This window comes from Eumetopias jubatus, unplaced genomic scaffold, assembly GCF_037043125.1.
Source record: "Eumetopias jubatus isolate StellerSeaLion01/CBP00866 unplaced genomic scaffold, mEumJub1_p1.0 scaffold_5, whole genome shotgun sequence".
Taxonomy (NCBI): Eukaryota; Metazoa; Chordata; class Mammalia; order Carnivora; family Otariidae; genus Eumetopias; species Eumetopias jubatus.
The window spans coordinates 57,425,332-57,446,776 of NW_028274811.1; the positions used below are offsets into that span (position 1 = coordinate 57,425,332).

General features: G+C 40.4%; 2 protein-coding genes across 3 annotated transcripts in view; both read left to right on the top strand.

Annotated features, from left to right (window-relative positions):
- The window catches only part of IQGAP2 (IQ motif containing GTPase activating protein 2), a 287,962-nt gene that overhangs the window by 86,148 nt on the left and 180,369 nt on the right, over positions 1–21,445 (top strand). The gene's annotated exons all lie outside the window — the stretch shown is intronic.
- LOC114217636 (Parkinson disease protein 7 homolog) lies at positions 9,172–10,419 on the top strand. The gene has a single exon (XM_028114562.2). The coding sequence runs from the start codon at positions 9,289–9,291 to the stop codon at positions 9,856–9,858; it is 570 nt and encodes a 189-aa protein (XP_027970363.2). The 5' UTR covers positions 9,172–9,288; the 3' UTR covers positions 9,859–10,419.

Below are 21,445 nucleotides of genomic sequence, written 5' to 3' on the forward strand. Positions count from 1 at the left end.
TGATGAAGTCTGTCTCTTTTATGTGTGTGCCAAGGAGGGTTACTTCTGGGACGCAAGCATCTGGGCCCTCAGTCCTGCCCTCTGTCTTTGAATCACAGGGAAGCTATACCCATTGACTTCTGAGCAGATGTCTTTTTAAACCGCATTAAAAGCATTGTTGCCCCGTATCTGGATCTTCTTGTACCCATTCAAAAATAAAGCACGGGGCGCCTGTGTGGCTCAGATGGTTAAGCGTCTGCCTTCGGCTCAGGTCATGATCCCAGGGTCCTGGGATCGAGTCCCGCATCGGGCTCCCTGCTCCTTGGGAGCCTGCTTCTCCCTCTGCTTCTCTCTCTCTCTCTCCCTCTGTCTCTCATGAATAAATAAATAAAATCTTTAAAAAAAAAAAAACCAAAAATAAAGCACCTGCTTTACGAGGAGAGATCCCTCTGCTTTCCTGCATGAGATCTGAGACATGGTGCAGAAAATGAAATTCCCTGAGCTCTTTTAAACTTGAATACCGTAGCAAGTTATCTGTGCAGTTGTGTGTTTTTTTTTTTTTTGAAGCATGGCATCATACATACACATCTGCCCACCTGCATTTGATGAAAGGCTACAATTTCCAGGTAAGACAGTATCATCAAAAAAGCTAATCAGCGCTGTAACCCAACTTAAGTGTTGGGCAAGTTGCTTAAACTTTCCAAGTTACTTACAAAATGGGAGTAAGAAGAGCTGCCTCCTAGAACTGTTACTGAGAAGATAAGCTCTCAGTAAAAACTCAAGTTTGTTGTGTTGGTTTTTTTGTTTTGTTTTGTTTTTTGGTACCTAGAAGCCCTTGTTTTACTTTCTTCTGTTGCTTGCCCCTACTTCTGAGTGTGGATGTCTCCTAAATAAAGGTGAACGCGGCTGCTGGTTAGCAGTGCCGTATTCGCTCACTGGCGGTGGATAGTGGTCAGACAAAGGGAGTGTCTTCTTGCTGCAGCCAGAGTATGCCTCTAGCCAAGGGCTTGGCGGGGTAGCAGTGTCGTAACAAATTCTTCGTTCTTAATATAGAAGCTTGGAAAATACAGAAATGCATAAAAGTTATTTACAACCTTACCTTAGGCATCTTGGTGTCTTCACTCCCTGTGATTTTTTAACTTCAGATATTTTTGCATGTGAAACGGGTCATGCCAACAGAGGTACATACGACATATATGCACAGCTTAAGGAAACTACATATGTGGGTACCCATCCCCCAATCAAAGAGCTAGAACATTGCCCGTTCCTATAAACCTGTGCACCTGGCTCTTCATTTATTTCATTTTTTTAAAATCCAGGAAGTTTGATTTATATAGTTTCCTATTGTGTTCTTCTGCCTACTTTATCATATGCATTTACTTATAATGTCATCATTTTAGGTTGTTTTCCTATCTTTGGAGCTTAAAGTAATGATAGATCATGAACTGGCCTTACCCTAATGATAATTGCTGCTGGTAACCTAATATATGCTGGGCGCTCTTTCTAAATATTTATTTAATTTTACCACACCCTATGAGCTGCAGTAGTTCCTCCAACTAATGGGAAAACGGAGTTTCAGAATGTTTAAGTAAGTTGCCAAGGTGATATGATAAGCAACAGATCTGAGATGGGAGCCCAAGGCTGTCTGATTCCAAATTCCTTGTCATTTCTACCCCCACCAAGCTGACTTATGGACTATATATTGGAAGTGCCATGCACATTGAAGGGATTGGCCGTTAAATGTAGCGTTTTTGCCTAATTCTAAGCAAGAATAACACACATGATGAGGCTCTAGTTTTTAGATGGTGCTTGTGCCAGAGAAGCCAAATGGAGGCAAACTTCAACAAGAAATGTGGAAAAAGAACAATGTCTTGATCATCTGAACGGAATCCCGTGTAAAAGGTCTGCTTTTATTTGGCGGGCCCATTGTGTTGGGTTGTCTGGTCCTCCCCCGCTCCCACTCCACCCCCATGTTGTGGTGGAGTGAAGTCTGGGCTTTTATGTTCTAAGTAGCCCTCCTGCTGTGTTTTCTACGTCTGTGCATCTGTAATTACAGCACAACCTGGGGGAACAGCTCGACTCCTTGCTTTGCCCACAGAGACACTGTCCTGTTGAGTCTCGAAGACTGAAATGGTTGCTATGGTTGCCGCACAGGGACAGTGTTGAGCTCAGTGGGACTTGAAAGTCACGCTGCTCCGTGTGGAAGGGCGGAGACTCAATTTGGCACGGTTACAGTTGCTCGTTATATTCTGTAGGTGTAACCACTGTGGCATCCTTGGTCTATCCCATGCACTTGAAGACGTGTACAGATACAGACTGTGAATAAGAGGCTGTGTTTGTTTAGGTAGGATAGCATGTGTCCTGGAAATAACGTGTAGTTCCCGCACGTTGTGCTGTAGCTGTTAAAGTTAGTGAGGCCACGGGGGTTCCACGGACAGGAGTGTTTGTTGAGACAAGCCTCACCTTCAGCTTCACTATAGTGTCTTGAGGTACGGAAATCCACAGCCTGGGACCAGGGAGTAGCAGAACACTGTTAGGATTTTTCTCAAATAGCCATTAAATGACAACAGCCACCACCACCTGCTGAGGAAAATAAAAGGAGTGGAGGAAAGTAGTCACCATTAAACAAACATATTGATAGGTTTGAATTCTTACACTGTGGGTGTCCAACCTGTGTATTGCTGTAATCAGAGTTCATGCTTGAATTAAAATAGGTTTTTCAAAACTTAGTGGGAATAATGCAACATAAAGAGTTTAATGTGGTGGCGCCTGGGTGGCTCAGTGGGTTAAGAGTCTGCCTTCGACTAGGGTCATGATCCTGGGGTCCTGGGATTGAGCCTTGTGTTGGGCTTCCTGCTCAGTGGGAAGTCCGCTTCTCCCTCTCCTTCCGCCCCTCCCCCTGCTCGTGCATGCTCACTCTCTCCTTCTCAAATGAATAAAATCTCTTTTAAAAAGAGTTTAATGGATCTTGACTTAATGTCTGAAGTGTGAAATAATTTTAAAAACTTGGAGAATTTCAGAACATTCTCTTATGAGAGATTACCCCTAAATAGAACAAACCTAATGAAGATCAGATTGACTTTTTAATTTTTTATTCTATAAAATACTTTGTTTTCTTGGGGTGCTGGGGTGGCTCAGTTCGTTAAGTGTCTGACTCTTGATTTCGGCTCAGGTCATGATCTCAAGGTTGTGAGATGGAGCCCTGTGTTGTGCTCTATGCTAGGTATGGAGCCTGCTTAAGATTCTCTCTCTCTCCCTCTCCCTCTGCTCCTCCGCCCCACCCCACTTGCACACACACACACACACACACTCTCTCTCTCTCTCTCTCTCTCTCTCTCTCTCGATGAACCCTGAGAGACTATGGACTCTGAGAAACAAACTGACGGTTCTAGAGGGGAGGGGATGGGGGGATGGGTTAGCCTGGTGATGGGTGTTAAAGAGGGCACGTACTGCGTGGAGCACTGGGTGTTATACGCAAACAATGAATCATGGAACACTACATCAAAAACTAATGATGTAATGTATGGTGATTAACATAACATAATAAAATAAAATTTAAAAAAGTTATTCTTAAATTTTTAATTTTATCGTGGTACAAATGACTCCCACCCTCCCCCACCCCAAAATGACTTTTGATGCCTTGCTTTCTTATGTTGGTACAGAGTCTTAGTAAGCAAGTCTCACAGGTTGCTTTTCTTTCAAGCGAAACTGGTAGTTTTTTATGGCGGGGTGGGGTGGGGCAGGTATTCTCCTGTTGGTTGGTGCTATCTGGAGAGGTCTACCTAGGATTTTACATCTCACAAGACTTGATCCATTGATGGATTCTTTTCAAATGCCCCGCTAAAGCTGCAGAATCCCTGAACCATCAGAGCTGGCAGCGTCTCTCACCGTGGCCTTGACTTTAGGACCATCACGTGCTGACCGAGGAGTGTGCCTCACTCAAACAATGTCAGGATATGTTCAGGGGTCAGGCCCAGGAGTGCGTTCCTCCCACCCAGTCCTCCTCACCCTTGCATTCCATCAGCCTTCTGCCACTGACTTCTGACAACTCTTACCCTGGTGCTGGGGAGGCAGACAAAATCTTAGGGTCAGTACTTCAGAGTGAGCGAGGGCAAGGGAACTAGTTACTCTATTTCTCCACTGTTCAGGTTCCCTACTCATAGGCCTTTTTGGCCTTCCTAATTTTTGTTATTGCTACTGTTGCACTGTTCCTCTCCCCACCGCCCCCCCATGTGTGCGCTACTCCGTCAAACCAACATTTACATGTTCATCAAGACTCAGTCCTGGGGGGGGAGGGGGTGCCTGGGAGGCTCAGTGGGTTAAATGTCTGCCTTCAGCTCAGGTGGTGAGCCCAGGGTCCTGGGATTGACCCCGCATCGGGCTCCTTGCTCAGCGGAGAGCCTGCCTCTCCCTCTCCCTCTGCCGCTCCCCCTGCTTGTGCTCACTTGCTCTCTCTCTGTCAGATAAATAAAATCTTAAAAAAAAAAAAAAAAAAAGATTCAGCCCTCGGCTCCCTTCTCTCCTGAATCTATACTTTCTCTTTGTGTTGTAGATGGATGAAAATTTTAGGAGATGACTCGTAAGCATCTGTTTCTAGGCCAGGCCACTTCTCTGAGCCTCAGATCTGACTGTCGTTGCAAACTCAACATTATCCGCTTCTGTGTGCTATTTCAAACAAGCGTTCAGATCCATACTCATGACTTTCTAATACCCGCCCCCACCACCACCGTAATCCTTCCCCCAGCAACAGATGTGCTTTCCTCCATGTCCTCTTGCCATGAAAACACCAGTATCCGCTCAACTCCACAGCCCAGGAGTCCACACCACCATCTCTCCCTCACCCTCTATGCTCAGTAGTGCCCACTTTCTATCAGTCCTGACTTCAATCTCTGCCCTTCACATGGTTCCATCTAGTGATCTGGTCCTCGCCTCCCTCATTCATCTCTAGCACCCACCCTGCACCCACCCCCACTAGCCATACTGCTCCTCACCTGTCCCCCAGATGGACCCTTCCCACTTTAGAGCCCTCACACAAGTGCCCTCTTCCTGGCTATTGCACACCATCCTGCTGGTTTCATGTTAAGGGCTGTGTCCTTAGAGGAACCTTCCCTTGATGCTTAGAGGCCATTCTTGGCGGTATAAACTTTTAGGACCTGCTTGGCTCTCTCAGAAGAGATTTAGTCCCATAAGAATAAGAACTGTGCCCTTGCTCTCAGCATAGGCTTGGTGCCTAGAGCAGGGCCTGGCACTGGGTATGTCCTTGGCAAACACTTGCTTAGTGAATGAATGAATGAAGCCAGACTCAGTATCTAGCAGTTTACATACATCATCCCATTTGAGCCTCAAAGTCACATTCAGAGTGCTTAAAGAGATCGCAAAGGCCATTCTGGAAGCAACAAAGCACAGCAGGGAGTCACCCCAGGGCCGAGGAGTCACCCAAGTCTAGGATCTTGCTGCTCCCATCACCTGCTCTCTAAAGGAAGAAAGAGTTACTGCTGTTAGATTTAATTAATAAGTTTGTGATAATAAAAGGAGACAGGAGCAGGATTCTTCTCATAAGGAAAAGTGAGGGAGAGTTCGAAGAGATTTGAATTTTACAGGTGCTTATTTCCTTAGTTTCTTTTTTAAAAAAAAAAACCTCATACATCGTCAGCTTGGGGAACTGTGGAATTGGATCAGCAGATTTTGCTGCCAAGCCTCTTAAGTGACGTTCCAACTCCACCTTCCACTGCTTCCTGAAATGTCTGTCCTTCGGAGCCACACAGCTCTATTCCTGATCTCCAGGCTTGTAGCGTTTCATCAAACCACTTTGAATCTCTTTACTCTCCACCATTTTAGTCCTGGTCTTTTGAGACCCCTTTTATCCACTGAAGAAATATCTGTTGACCACCCATATGTTCCAAGCACCGTGCAGGTACCCACCTTTACTCCTGTCACTTGTAAACATTTCCCCACCAGTGCCCCTCTCCTCCGTGACCACCACACTTTTAACAGAACTGTCATTAGTTATGTAATCAGGTCTTGAGTACACAAATGGGCAAAGCCTTATTATTTAAACATTGAACACTTTCTGTGTACCAGGCACTGTACTAGGCTTGGAAGTTTAGGAATAGACACATTCAGTGTTTTGTAGTCTGTCTGCACTACCAGCAAAGGCAGGAATGGGCAGGTAACTAGTGTAAAGTCTGGAAGTACATATAATCCACCAAAGCGGTACAGGTCCTAGCTCCTGGACACTTCTGAGGCCTCCATCCATTCTTGGTTCAAACACTGTACCTAAAGTAACCTAAGAGACCTCATAGTTGGGCAGGAAGAAGGCCTAGTATATTTTCCTTATCAATGTCTCACTCTCCTCTCCCCACACCCCCTTTAACTAAGTACAGTTAGTTCACTGCCAATAAGTGTCTTGTTCCCAACATAGGAAATTTTCTAGCACTTAGTGGGAAATTTGTAAATGTTACTGTCTTTCCCCAGAAAACAGTGTCATGTATTTTTCCCAGACTTGAAGTTAATGGAGAAAATACTGACCATCGAGCACACATCTATCTACCCTATTTAGATTTGACCCAAGAGTTAAGCCAGCTGTACACTAGACAAAAACAATGATCTTCAGAGTGGAAAGTGGGAAAAAATATACTGGGACATCTATTTTTTATTTGTTGCCTCTTAAAATTTTCTTTTTTGTAGTAGACAAAAATGTAGATACTTTGGAGCTAATAATTACAGCAAGAAAGAAGTATACAATGTTAATACACAAAAGTCAATCACTCTCATGAACCAAGTAGAATTTGAAGTTAAAAACATAACACCATTGACATGAGCATCCCCCCAAATGAAATACTTAAGTATAAATCTAAGAATATATACAAGAGCTATATGAGGAAAACTATAGAACTCTGATGAGCAAATTCAAAGAAGAACAAAATGAACAGAGATATTTCCTGTTCATGGATAGGAAAACTTAATGTTGCCAAGATGTCAACTCTTCCCTATGGAATCTATAGATTCAGTGCAATTCTAGGCAAAATCACAGAAGCTGTTTTGTGGGTATTGACAATCTAATTCTAAAGTTAACACAGAGAAGCAAAAGACCCAGAGTAGCCAACACAATATTGAAAGAGAATAACTGGAGGACTGATAGTACCTGACTTCAAACTTATTATAAAGCTGTAGTGATCAAGACAACATGGTTATGGTGAAAGCATAGACAGTACATCAATGGAAGGGAATAGAGAGCCCAGAAATAGACCCACCTAAGTATAGTTAACTGATCTTTGGCAAAAAAACAAAGCAATACAATAGAAGGAGAGATGAATAGATAGAACAAAGAGTATTTTTAGGGAAGTGAAAATACTGTGTATGATACTATAGTGGTGGATGACTGTCGCTATACATTTGTCCAAACACATGGAGGGTACAGCACCAAGAGTGAACCCTAGGGCAAACTGTAGACTTTAGGTGATAATGATGTGTCAACATCGAGTCATTGATTATAACAAGTGTACAGTTCTAGTAGGGAAATGTTGAGAATGGGAGAGGCTGTACATGTGTAGGGGCAGGGGGTATAAGGGAAATCTCTGTATCTTCTCAATTTGGCCGTGAATCTAAAACTAAAATCTCTCAAAGCTATTTTATAAAATGGAGACAACGTTAGTATAAAGCAGCAATAGTAAACATACACATTCCTCTTTCTGTGTCAGCCACTGTTGTGAGCTCTTTAATATCTTAGTTAATGCTCATAAAAACCTTAGGAAGTGCTGTTTTTATCCCCATTTCACAGATACAGAAACAGGCAGACCAAGGTTTAGGGACTTGTTAACAACGCTCTGAAGCCATAGACTGGCCAACCCAGGGAGTGTGGTGCCAGAGTTCTGCTCTTCATCATTCTGCTAAGCTGTAGTACATGCATATAATTTGCAAATAAGTGTACATGTGCTCAGAATACTTTGACTAGTAGGAATATATGATTGAGAAAGTTGAGAGTCCATTGTTTGAGAGGACCTGATGCAGAATGAGTACTGCCCTTGGTTCACTGTTAATGATAAGCATCATCATATCATGAGGATGACATCTACCGATTAAGAGGGACTGGGGGAAAGGGGTAGATTCTTCCTTTTTAGAGGAAGGGTCCTACTGGTTATTGGGGAGGAGCATCCTTAGAGGGGTAAGGAGGAAAATGAAGGAAAAATCAGGTTAGATTGTACGTGTGAGATACTATCAAAATAAAACTTGGGTGTGTCTTTTTTTGAGAAAACAGAGAAAGGTCCAAAGTGAACTGGAAAAGGAATGAAGGAAGAATGGCAAAATACACGAGGGCACGGCCCTGCTTAGCACCAGTTTGTGCTAAGATGGAAGCAGGGCAGGAATTGAAGAAAGGAAGGCCTTCGTGATACAGTAATACAAGGGTGGTTTTCAGAGCCCCTCCAGAAGCTAAAGACCAAGTCCTGGAACTGAATAAAGATCAAGTGAGATGCCTACAAATTCATAAGAAAAAGCCAAATGCTTAAAATATATGTGGCCAAAGAACAGGCCAATTCACAGAAAAGTAAAATGACTTAAACTTGTAACATGCTCAGTTCTACAAAATGACATAAAACCACTGAAATTTTTTTTTACCTGTTAATTCAATAAAATAATGCAAAAACACACCACATGGATAAAAGCTCCCATCTGCTCCCTCTGTCTTAGGTATTCTTATCCCTTTGCACTTGGGTGGAACACTTTTGGTGAACAGTTGGACAATGTGTGTATGTGTGTATTCAGACACGTGTTTTAAAAAATATATGTACTATATATACATATATGTAAAACCAATGTTTCTTTTTAAATTCTGCTTACGAAAGCAATCTCAGATACAGTAAAAGCCACATGCTGTCCTAGCATCGCTGATGATAGTGAAGAATTGGCAGTGGCATAAGTGTTTATCATATATTTTTAGATTTATTTTAGAGAAAAGAGCATGTGCAATTAGGGGGGAGGGGCAGAGGGAGAGAATCTTCAAGTAGACTCCTCACTAAGCATGGAGCCCAACGTGAGGCTCCATCTCATGACCCATGAGATCATGACCTGAGCCGAAACCAAGAATCTGATGCATAAATGACTGAGCCACCCAGGCCCCCCGTTTATCATATTTAATCTAGCAAATCATTGGCGCATTAGGTAGACCTTACAAACAATGGTTAGAAAGACTGCATAAGGTGCTCGCGTGCGTCCCCGTTTAGTCCGGTGGTTCGGTCGTCCCCGGCGCGGAATTGCTGCCGAAGGGGCCGAGGTTCCTTGTCTTAAGTCTTTAAAAAATACAACATAAAAATGGCTTCGAAAAGAGCTCTGGTCATCCTGGCCAAAGGAGCAGAGGAGATGGAGACAGTCATCCCCGTAGATGTCATGAGGCGAGCTGGAATTCAAGTCACCATTGCGGGTCTGGCTGGGAAAGACCCAGTACAGTGTAGCCGAGACGTCGTCATTTGTCCTGATGCCAGTCTGGAAGATGCAAAAAAAGAGGGACCTTATGACGTAGTGGTTCTGCCGGGAGGCAATCTGGGTGCGCAGAATTTATCTGAGTCTGCTGCTGTGAAGGAGATACTGAAAGAACAAGAAAAAAGGAAGGGCCTCATAGCTGCCATCTGTGCAGGTCCTACGGCTCTTTTGGCTCATGAAATAGGTTTTGGAAGCAAAGTTACAACACACCCACTTGCTAAAGACAAAATGATGAATGGAAGTCATTACAGCTACTCCGAGAACCGTGTGGAGAGAGACGGCCTGATCCTCACGAGCCGCGGGCCTGGAACCAGCTTTGAGTTCGCTCTCGCGATCGTCGAGGCACTGAACGGCAAGGACGTGGCTGACCAAGTGAAGGCCCCGCTCGTTCTTAAAGATTAGAGCGGACATCTTTGATCAGAAGTAGAGAAACAGGCCGTTTGTAATCATTCTCACCACGTTCGCTTGAAGCAAAACGTGCGGTTCCCGTGCAGAGTTTCCCTACCTGTGCCCAGGTCCCCACGGTCCTGAACCTTGATGGCAGAGCAAATGGCATTTAGCAAACTACCAATTGTTACTTTGTTTATCGCTGGTTTCCCCTTGTTGGTATGTATGAAACCAAATTCATGATCAGCCTCACTTGCATCTGTTAACTGTTGATAGAGCTACTGAGATAGACTAGCAGTGAACATTAGACACAGCAAGGAGGAAAAGCGTAAAGGCAGAGATTTAAGAAGCTTGTGATTTTCTCTCATTTGAATAATGTGCTGTTAAAAATACCAATGAAGGGACTCCTGGGTGGCTCAGTGGGTTAAGCACCTGCCTTCGGCTCAGGTCATGATCCCGGGGTCCTGGGATCGAGCCCCGCATCGGGCTCCCTGCTCGACAGGAGGCCTGCTTCTCCCTCTCCCACTCCCCCTGCTTGTGTTCCCTCTGTCGCTGTCTCTCTGTCAAATAAATAAATAAATAAAATCTTTAAAAAAAAATTAAAAAAAAGAAAGACTGTATAATAACACCAGAAAAAGTTTGATTATAATGTTGAGAAAAGCAAGACACAATTGTACCTTATAGACTACCTCTATTATAGTATTTGTCACCTTGTGTTGAAATTACTTGTCCTTACTTGACTGTCTTTATGTCTAGAGTTGGGAGTGCCAACGGCAGAGATGGGCTCATTTATACTACGATACATGATGAATGTATCCACCGTGCTTTGCCCATGATAGACAGTGCTGAATGAATAGTAAACTTCGTTCCCACCAAATTCCCAAGAGCTAACCGTTTTTCATGTTTTTAAAATTATGACAAATGGTACTTAGAGATTTTCTTTTTTACATTGTATACATTTAAAGTATTTTCTTGGGTTTCTTGATTGAATGTTAAATGAGAGCATTGATAAAAATTCTCCAATGTAGTATTGGTAACTACAATAAAGTATCTACCTTAAATGAATGTTTAGAAATGATTGGTGTATGGTCCTCTTACAGAAATCATTAGGGCGAGAACATAATACATTTTAGATACTCTGCTTTAGAGCTGGATTCTTCTAATTCTTATTCTCATTGTCAGAATTAGAAATACAAACTATCTGGAGACAAATTTTAGTAGAACTTGACCATTAACCAAAAGATAGAATATGCTACTAAAGCAGCGGGTTCTCCAATCTTATCCCAAGAGAATTACTGGGCACAGATGGTGTGAGACTCAAAGGGGGGATCTCACACTTTGTACAAGGCTTTTGTAACATTGGAGGGGAAACTTTAAAACCCCTAAGCAACCCTGGACTTGGTGTGTTCTGGATCCTTCCTCCATGCCAAAAAGATGCATGCTTATCTTTCTGCTTTAGCACTTTGTATTCCATGAAATCAGAACCTTGTAATTGCCTTCTTTATTGGTGACCTTTAAGAGATAACTTGGGCTTCTTGGGATCATTCTGTAAAGAAACCACAGCCTAGAGTGTAATATCATCTGTTGCATTAGCAAAGAAGCTAGTTAGAACTAGAGTGAGACTGGAGAGCTTCTCCAGTGCTATAGCCTGAACTGAGGCTGTGGATATTCACAGATATTTAGACTCACAAAGAAGCTATAAGTCAAAATTTTTATTTAAAAAAAAAAAAGGTTCCTTCTAACTATTGCAGTGTTTTGTCCCTAATAGCTATTTACTATGTATATGAGTTTTAGAAAATGTTGCCTTTGAATTCTCATAGTCTTGGCTAATTTTAATGTTCCTTCATTGGTAGGAAATTCACAGACCATGAAAAAAATCAATCATTACTATTTATTGAGTGCTTCCTCTGTGCCAGGCATGTTTTAGGTGTATTATCTCAATCCTTATAACACTCCTTTGAGGGGCACGGTATTGCTCCTGAAATACATTTTTAAAAACCCCTGAGTTTTTAGAGGTTAGCTTGCTGAAGGTCAAAGCACTAAGGGAGAGTTCTGGGCTTGACAGAGGTCTGTCTGCTATCAAAGCACCACTCTTTATTAAAAAGGATGATGGTATTAAAGAGGGCACGTACTGAATGGAGCACTGGGTGTTATACGCAAACAATGAATCATGGAACACTACATGAAAGACTAATGATGTAATGTATGGTGATTAACATAACAATAAAAAAGAAAAAAAAAGGATGATCGTCTGGAACTGTGGTGAAATTTAGTATATTAAAACAATTAAATTGGTTTGTGGGTATGTTTCATGTGGGAATTCCAGGAATTCCTTGTAAAATAAATTGGTGATACTGAAGTTCAATAACTTCCCATCTTTCAAATAAGCCACAGAAATACTGATCTGACCTAGTAGAAGAGTTAGTGGAGGCTTTTGGGCCAGCTGGCATCTAAAAAAAAAAAACTATATTCCAACTATAATACATTCTGGAGAAGTTAGGGCAGTGAAACTATTGGGTATAGTACTATTAATAGTGGATATGTCATTATGCATTTGTCAAAACCTATGTATTAGAGGGCGCCTGGGTGGCTCAGCTGGTTAAGCGACTGCCTTCGGGTCAGGTCATGATCCTGGAGACCCAGGATCGAGTCCCGCGTGACCCTCCCTCGTTTCATGCTCTCTCTCTATCTCATTCTCTCTCTCAAATAAATAAATAAAATCTTAAAAAAAAAACACCTACATATTAGAATGTGTGACACCAAGAGTGGGCCCTAATGTAAACTATGAACTTTAGTTAATAATAATGTCTCAATATTTGTCAGTTGAAACAAATGTGCCATCCTAATTCAAGATGTTAACAACAGCAGAAACTGGGAGGTGGGGATGGTAGACATATCTGTCCTTTTCCCTTGATTTTTTTTTTTTTTTTTGGTAAATCTAAAACTCCAAAAATAAGATTTTTTTTTTTTAAACCTCAACTCATTCCCTCCAATTTCAGGATTTCCTTCATTTTTAAAATTACTGACCCTGAGTCCTAAAACATCAATTTTAGGATTCCATTGTCATCCCTTCCGCTCCTGGCCTCTTGCTATCTGTGGATGAGCTTTCCCATATACACTTTCTCTGTCCTTCCAGCTGCCAGTATGCTGGCTGTTTACATTTGATCTACCCACTCTCAGCCTGTCCTGCATGCTGACATTGGATCCCTCTTCCTGCAATGTAGCCCTGATTATCTCCCTCCCTTGGCCAAAAACCATTGTTTCTCCTCCCAACTCACAATTTCTTTATCAGCATCAGGCAGCCTGTACTCCTTGAAACCTTGTTAGAAGCAATTGTTTCTTGAAATCCAAAGTGATGTTTATCAGTACACAGTTTATAATTTTTTGTTGACATTGACTCTCATGGTCTTAGGTTAACATTATGTTGTACCTGCCTTTTTCTCCCCATGCAGTTGGACTACGTTATTTGGTGGTAGGGACTGTATTTTCCCTCTACCATTGTTCTTGAATCACTGTAGCGCTTTGAATACAGAGGGCCTAGAAGGTTGCATTCAGCTCAATTCAGTGTATCTATGTTCCCAGTCTCCTTAGAGCTCTGCGTTAGGTGAAATGAAAGAGAAACCCATTGCCCACATGACAGGCAGTGTGATACACAGAACAGTGGCTGAGATGTCTAATGTTACAGTGTTTTCATTTATTGGTATTTGATCACTGGCACATTTATGTGGGGTTTGTAGCCACTACTTTGCCCTATTTTGTCTTGAATTAAGAGTTTAGATTAGGGGGAGCAACTGGGTGGCTAATTAGGTTAAGCATCCAACTCTTGATTTGCCTCAGGTCATGCTCTCAGGGTCATGAGATCGAGTCCCTTATCAGGCTCCACTCACGGAGTCAGCTTCTCTCTCCCTCTGCCCCTTCCCCGACTAGTGCATGCTCTCTCTCTTCCTAAAATAAATCCTTAAAAAAAAAAAAAAAGGAGTTTAGATTAGCATTAACAGTTTTAACCAGTACATTTTGAACCAAACATCTATCCATGTGCTTTCCCAGAAGAAACTCTTGTTATGTAGTAAATGGGTGCTTTTGCTATCTTTCCTCTTAGAAGATTGAAAATGAAATTTAAAAGATATTGTTGCTTTGAAAACTTTACATTCTAGAGGATTCTTGTGACTATTTGTCAAGTAATTCTTAAATTCTTTTTTTTTTTTTTTTTTACCTTTTGTGGCTTAATTCCAGTATAAGATTTTCAGTGGAATAAAAGGAGTTGTGTATATTTTCTAGGTCTTTTTCTTTATCCCAAGTAGAAGGTGGGGTGAGAATGAAATACTTAGTAGCTCAGTATTACCTCCAACACTTAAGAGTTCAGCTTGAATAAAAATAATTGACTGGAAAGAATAAAGAAGTATGCATCTATAGGACCAAATTTGTTTCTTATTTGCTTTCAAAACTGTGTAAGCAAAGCACATTTCACCAAGATGAACTTCAGCTTGAGAGATGTCCAGATGTTAAATGGCAGGACTCCAAATACCGAATGTGCTGTGCTTTTAGAAAAATTGTCTTTTTTTTTTTTTTTTTGGTTTTCTTTTGTTTCTTTAAAAATAAAGGTCAAGAGAGATATCAGCAGGAAAGTCAGAACAGAGGTGGATTTGGAGATATAAATTGAGGAATAAAGGGGGTAATCTTTTAAAAAAGGAGATGCATTTTAATAATATGTAGGAAATGGGCTTAAGATTTCAGTTGACTATAAACTCAAGTCAGTAACAGAATTTGATGCCAAAAAAGTTACTAAAATATTAGGTTGTTTTAATCTGTTTTACTGTTTTGAGGAAAGATAAGCATCCTATTAAGGTTTCAGGTGCTACATACATTTTTAACTTCTGCATTGGTTTGACTTACAAAAATGATAAAGCTATGACAAAACTCATAGTAGTTTTCTCATCAAATTTCAAGTCTATTGGATTATAGTTGAGTTAAAAGTTATTCCCTAATTCTCCAAGATGATAGAAATAATAATTGGTCAGAAAAGCCCAAAATATAATGAGAATCATAGAAGAGGTGTTGGGGGTGGAAAAAGGGAAGAGATGGTTGAGATGGAAAGTTGTCCAAAGCATTCTTAGTGCTTTAAAATAGAGTAGAAGGTAGCCTTAGAAGATGTCAAGTGACTATTTGACATTTGTGTATTGGATCTTAGACCATTTACAAGTGAATTTCCTTCTCAAGTGGTCTGTAGGTGGTCACTTTTGGTTGTCTGGTGGCTTTCCTAAGAAGAGTTGCTATCTTACTTGAAATTTTATTTCCAGTTCCAGAAAAACATTGTATTTTAAAAGTTGGTGAAGATGATTCCATTTGTAAGTCCTTGTTTAAACACACACAGAAGGCAAGATAGTGACCCCCTTCTCTGTAAATGTGGTATGCCTAAGCAGCTGGAGATGGAACTGTTGGTAAGACAGCTAGTGAAGAAAATAGCAGCCAGATACCAAGTAAGGGTGGTCGGTAATAATTTCAGTGTTCTATTTAATCTACAAGGAGGATAAAATAACTTTTTTTCCCTGAGGCAGGTTAATGCTTAAAGGATAAAGGAAATACATTAGGGATTTCCTATGCCCTTAGTCCGGAATATTTTTTGACTTTATATATCACTGGATGCCTACACAAATATGATTCATCCATGTGAAGTAATTTCAGGGAGATGAGTACACACCTACTCCATTTGAACCTGCTCAGTGTTACTCCAGATTTTGTTCCCTCTACCTGGAGTCAACTCTTCATAAGTGGAAGATACAACATGCATATGCAAGTAACAGTAATGTATGTATTGGGTTTTGCATTTCAACCTGTTCTGTTTTTAGAGTGATTTAAAATATTAAGTATATAGGAAAGAAAACTAAAGCAGAGGTTTTTCTTTTTTTTCTTTCTTTTTTTTTTATTTCACTGGAGGAGTTGGGAATTAGAGAGTTGGGTAGCAATAAATAGAAGTTAGATCTATCAGCTACTGAACTGCGTGATCACTGAATTGTTTCCTAAACTGGAACATGAGCTGGCTTAAGTGAAAACCTACCTACTACAGCATCTAATTTATAGTAGGAGCTCGCTGAAATGGCAGTATTGTATAAGTGGAAAAAAGGGTATAAATAAGGAGAGTTTGGGGTTTCAACTTTGACATACATTCACCTATGGTGGTTCCGCCTGCTGATACTTAATAGTAATTGGACCAAGGTTATCTGCACAAAGTCACCTTGAGTTTATCAGCTATGTTCTGAAAACCATTGACGAGTCAGTGGCACCACAGAAAAGAATCACTTAGAATATTTTCACTTGATTCTCAATCTTTAGGGGAATGATAAAAATTCTCTGAGAGAGCTTTAAGATTTTGCGTTTGAATTTAGTTCACCAAAAATGACATTTGGGTCTAGTGTTAATTTTAGCAAATTAAAATGATTGAGTTTCAAGTTTTTGGTTTCCACGTGTTTAAAACTTGTGAGTCAGGACATTTCTGTCAGAAACTTAGCATTTTAAAACTAAGATCTACTCACACACCAGAAGACATAGGACAGTGAGTTGACTATCCCAAGAAAGGCATTTTTACTATATTTTAAAGTAACATTCACTAAATTTTACTTTTTTGGTGTAAAGTTCTTTTTTTTTTTTTGAATTCTTGGTGTAAAGTTCTACAAGTTTTAACAATTGTATATATTTGTGTAACCATGACCACAGTAAAGCTACAGGACGGTTATATCACCCCAAATATCTCATTTGCACGGCTCTTTTGTAATCATACCTTCTCCCTACTTCTCACCCTTGGCAACCCCGCATCTTTTTTCCAGGAAGTCATATGAATGTAATCATAAAGTAGTTAACCTTCGGATACTGGCTTCTTTTACTCAGCACACTGACCACATTTGAGATTGATCTATGTTGTTGTGTCTAACAATATTTTATTCCTTTTTATGGCTGTGAGTAGTACTCCATTGTAGGGAGGTACTACAGTTTTTTTGAAGGACAGTTGGGATGTCTTGGGTTGTTGGTAATGGTGAATAGATTTATAGAATACTATAAATATTCACATACAGAGTTTTGTGTTAAGGTAGATTTTTATATCTCTGGTATTAGTTTCTAGTAGTGGGATTGCTGGGTTATATGGAAAGTACATGGTTAACTTAATAAGAAGCTGCCAAATAATCTTCCAGGAGGGCTGTGCCATTTTTCATTCCTGCCAGAAATGAAAAGTTAGTTGTTCTGCATCATCCTCATTACCAGATATTGTCAGTGGGTTTTTTTTTTTGTCTTTTTTTGTGGTCTTTTTCTTTTTCTTTCTTTCTTTCTTTCTTTCTTTCTTTCTTTCTTTCTTTCTTTCTTCTTTCTTTCTTTTTCTTTCTCTCTCTCTCTCTCTCTCTCTCTCTCTTTCTGTCACCATTCTGATAGGTGTGTCATGGTATATTGGTGTGGTTTATAATTTTACATTTTCCTAATGGCTGTTTTTTTCATATGCTTATTTGGTAAAGTTCTCGGCTGAATTATTGAGCCCATTTTTTTAAAGATTTTATTTATTTATTTGCCAGAGAGAGAGAGGGCACAAGCAGGGGGAGTGGCAGGCAGGGGGAGAAGCAGGCTCCCCGCTGAGCAGGGACCCTGATGTGGGGCTCGATCCCAGGACCCATGACCTGAGCCAAAGGCAGATGCTTAACCAACTGAGCCGAGCCACTCAGGTGCCCCTTGAGCCCATTGTTGAATTATGGGACTTCTTTATATGTTTTGATACCAGTCCTTTGTTGGACATATGATTAGCTTTTTTTTTCAGTCTGTACCTTGTCTTTTCACTCTCTTTAACAGTGTCTTTAACTGAGCCAGTATCTTTAATTTTGATGAAGTCCAATTTATCTTTTTTTTTTTATGGTTTATGCTTTTGGTGTCCTGTCTCAAAACTCTCAGCCCAAATCAAGATCACAAAGATTCTCTCCATGTCTTTTTTTCCTAATAGTTTTATAGTTTTGTGTTTTACATTTAGGTCTTTGATACATCTTGAGTTAATTTTTGTATAAGAGAGAGTATAAGTTGAGTATCATTTTTTTGAGTATGGATTTCCGATTATAATAGCACCATTTGTTGAAAAGACTACCTTTTTACTGTTGAATTACTTTTGTTCTTTGAAAACTGAGGTTGTCATATTTGTGTGCTTTTATTTGTTGACTCTATTCAGTTCTTTGATCTAGGTGTCTATCCTTTTGCAAATACTACATAAGTCTTAAAACTCAGCATTAGTTCCCTTGATTTCTTTTTTTTTTTTTTCTAAAATTGTTTTAGCTATTTAAATCCCTCACCTTTCTGGGGCACCTGGGTGGTTCAGTTGGTTAAGCATTTGCCTTTGGCTCAGGTCATGATCCCAGGGTCCAGGGATGGAGCCCCCACATCCGGCTCCCTGCTGGCAGGGAAACTGCTTCTCCGTCTGCCTGCCGCTCCCCCTGCTATTGCGCTCTCTGTCAAATAAATAAATAAAATTTTTAAAAAAAATAAGTCCCTTTACCTTTCTATGTAAAGTTTATTATTGGCTTGCCTACTTCAAAAAGAAATCTGCTAAGATTTTTATTGGAATTGTGTTAAATCCATAGATCAATTTGAGAATTGACATCTTAACTAGATTGTCTCCTAATTCGTGATCGTTATTGATCTCTCCATTTGTCTAGATCATCTTTGGGTGCTTTCATCAGTGTTTTGTAGTTCTTTGTTTTTTTAAGGGGTGAGGGTGAGAGGGGGAGAGAGTATCCCAAGCAGGCTCCCCGCTGAGCAGGGCTCCATCCCAGGACCCCACCCACTATCATGACCTGAGCTAAAGTCTAAAAAAAGTTAAAGTCTATTTTTAAAGAAAAAAAAATTCACTGATTCTGATGCCTTAGGATTTTTCACCTTTTTTCTAACAAAAATGTGGTTTCTTTAGAAATCTGATTTCATCTTCCTTTACTGCCGCAGGAACATCGGGAAACTCTGTCACTCTAGATTTTTATCTTATTTAGTGCTGGACCCAGGCCCTTAATGATACATTGTCCCCCCTTGATAGGACAGTGACCATATAGACCAATTTTATTTTTTAAACCAGCTTCTTATAAGCTACAACAGAGTAGAGAGTGTCCTGACATCACTATTTCCTATTTCTCTTCACTTGAAGTTATGGTTTCTGTCTTTGGGGGAAAGCAGGCAAAATCTAATTTGTAATGGACAGAACTAGTTGTCCACTTAAACAATAGAAAACTGAGTCATAAATTCTGTCTTCATAAAACTCCTCCATACTTTTGGAAAATGAGTCATTTTTAGGCAGCGTCTGCCATAGATAGTTGCCAGAAAGTGATCTAACTTGGATAAGCTAGACGCTTTGTGAAAGTTTCTGGGCCCCTGTAGAGAAAGTATTAGGAACTAGAGATCATTTTATGCATGTCTGTGTGCCAGGGTGATCAGTCCCTCAACACAAGTCAATGTAACATTTGGAATGTTCTAGTTCATTTTTCCTCCAGCATTAGCCTGTTTCAGAATCACCTGGAGAGCATGTTTAAAAACAGGTTGTTGTGTCCCACTACCACAGTTTCTGATTCAGAAGGTCTGGGATGGACCCTAAAATTTATATTTCTAACAATTCTCAGGAATTGCTACGGCTGCCAGTTTGGGGACCACTTTGAGATTCATTCCTTCAGTTTATCACTAAAAAGACTTGATATTAAACAAAAAAAATACAGCCAACTGAATCTCCCTAAGATCTGGTTTATAATGAAATCTTGCTCATAAGTGACATTCTCAAGTATTTGGGTTATTGAAAGGGAACAGGAACTCCTCCACTCAAGAGCCCAGTCCATTGGAAACGTGGAGGGAGGAAAAAAAGCTGTGTCATGTTGCCTTATGCCCTCTCCTTTTGTCAAAACAGGATGGGACAGATACCTAGAAATTTAACTGCTTACTATCTTAAAATTGGAGATCAGGTGCTCTTGCCTGTGGGAGGTGTAGGATGTTTGAGTGTATTTCTTTCATTTAGTCAGAGAATTTCATGTTAAATTTTGTAGGTTGAAAGCAGACCTGACTCGGATGCAGGGAGAAGAATTTATCAGTATTCAGAAGGAATTTGCAAGGGGACTAGGTGATTCGTTCTAACATGCTTAACTTGACTTCTGTGTGTTTTGGATAATATGATAGAGTAAAGAGATGGATCATAAACTAAGAAACTATGTGGTGTCGTGTGCCTCGGACACTCAGGACAATGACCTTGGATAAGTCATTTAATTTACTTGAGCCTTGATTTGGCGAGGAAACAGGAGCTTTTGTCTTTTAAGTTCCTCTCTGGCCTTGAGATTTTGTTTCTGTTTACTTACAACTGAGTAAGTGATACGCTGTTTGAATCCCTTACCACCATCCATCCCTATTACAAATTGAATACCTTTCTGAGAACTGCATAACACCCTGATGTCAAAAGGAGAGGAAATGTAATTAGCAAACTCAAGAATTTCCTTTCAGTCTTAATTTTCAAAAGAAGAGCTGTTTGAACCATGCTCTATATTCTGTTCATTAGAGATCTTGCCATATCATATTCATACTGCCTGTGTTGAAATACAGAATTCTCACATCTTTCTAAAATGCACACACTTACTTTTGTCTGCAGATGTCAAGTAGACAAGGTCCAGCTGAATAAGCAATGAAGATGTAGCTTGTCACAGTATGGAAGTGGAGGAGTTTCTAATACTTTCTGTTCTATCAGCTATGTAGTAATAGCTCAGCCTTCATCCTGAATAAAATGATAGAGCCTATTCTGGAGCCTACTTTTCTAAAGTGCTTTGAAGAGAAGAATTTTCATCTAGTAAGTAGTGAAGAGCTCCTGATGAATAATCATGTTTCTTTTAATTGGCTTAAATTGAGATGATTAGGAGGAAACAAAGGTGAGGCAAAGATCTGGGATTTTAAGAGACTGGTTATATCCTGATTTGGTGGTTATATATACACTGGGCCTAGGACACACTGTGGGCTTACCTGCTTTTTGACACAGACAAGATTAGATAGATACTAAGTGCCATTTGCCCAATGATCATTTACCTATATAGATTTAAGAAATCTTAAACTCAAGCAGGAACCTGCACACAACCTGATCTTTTCATGAATCTTTAAATCTGGGGCACCTATTCTGAGATGGATATAGGCTTTGTGGGGTCGGTCACTCACTGTAGGAAGGGGTTCCACTACAAGGCATAGGACAGCCCACTCTCAAGTTCACCTCGGGGTTCAACAGAATTAATCCTGGTCTTGATCACATGGGGAATCAAATAGCATTTGCAAGTGAATGAAACATGGTACCTTAGCTAAAAGTCTCACTCCCAACGTCTGGTATGCATGACTTGATTATCTATGCTATGTAACCTAAATATTTGACTTTTCAAAACTCATGAACCCGGGGCTAATTGGTGTAGCACGAGAAAGCCGCTTGATAATCCATTAATAACAAACCCAGAGGCCCTGCCAGGGTTTCTGTTACTGCTACTCTCTAAAGGTGCCCTGTGTTGGAGAGTCAGCTAACACTGATCCAGTGACGCACAAACTAAAACGCGAGGATTATGGAAAAACAACTGTAGGCAGTGTT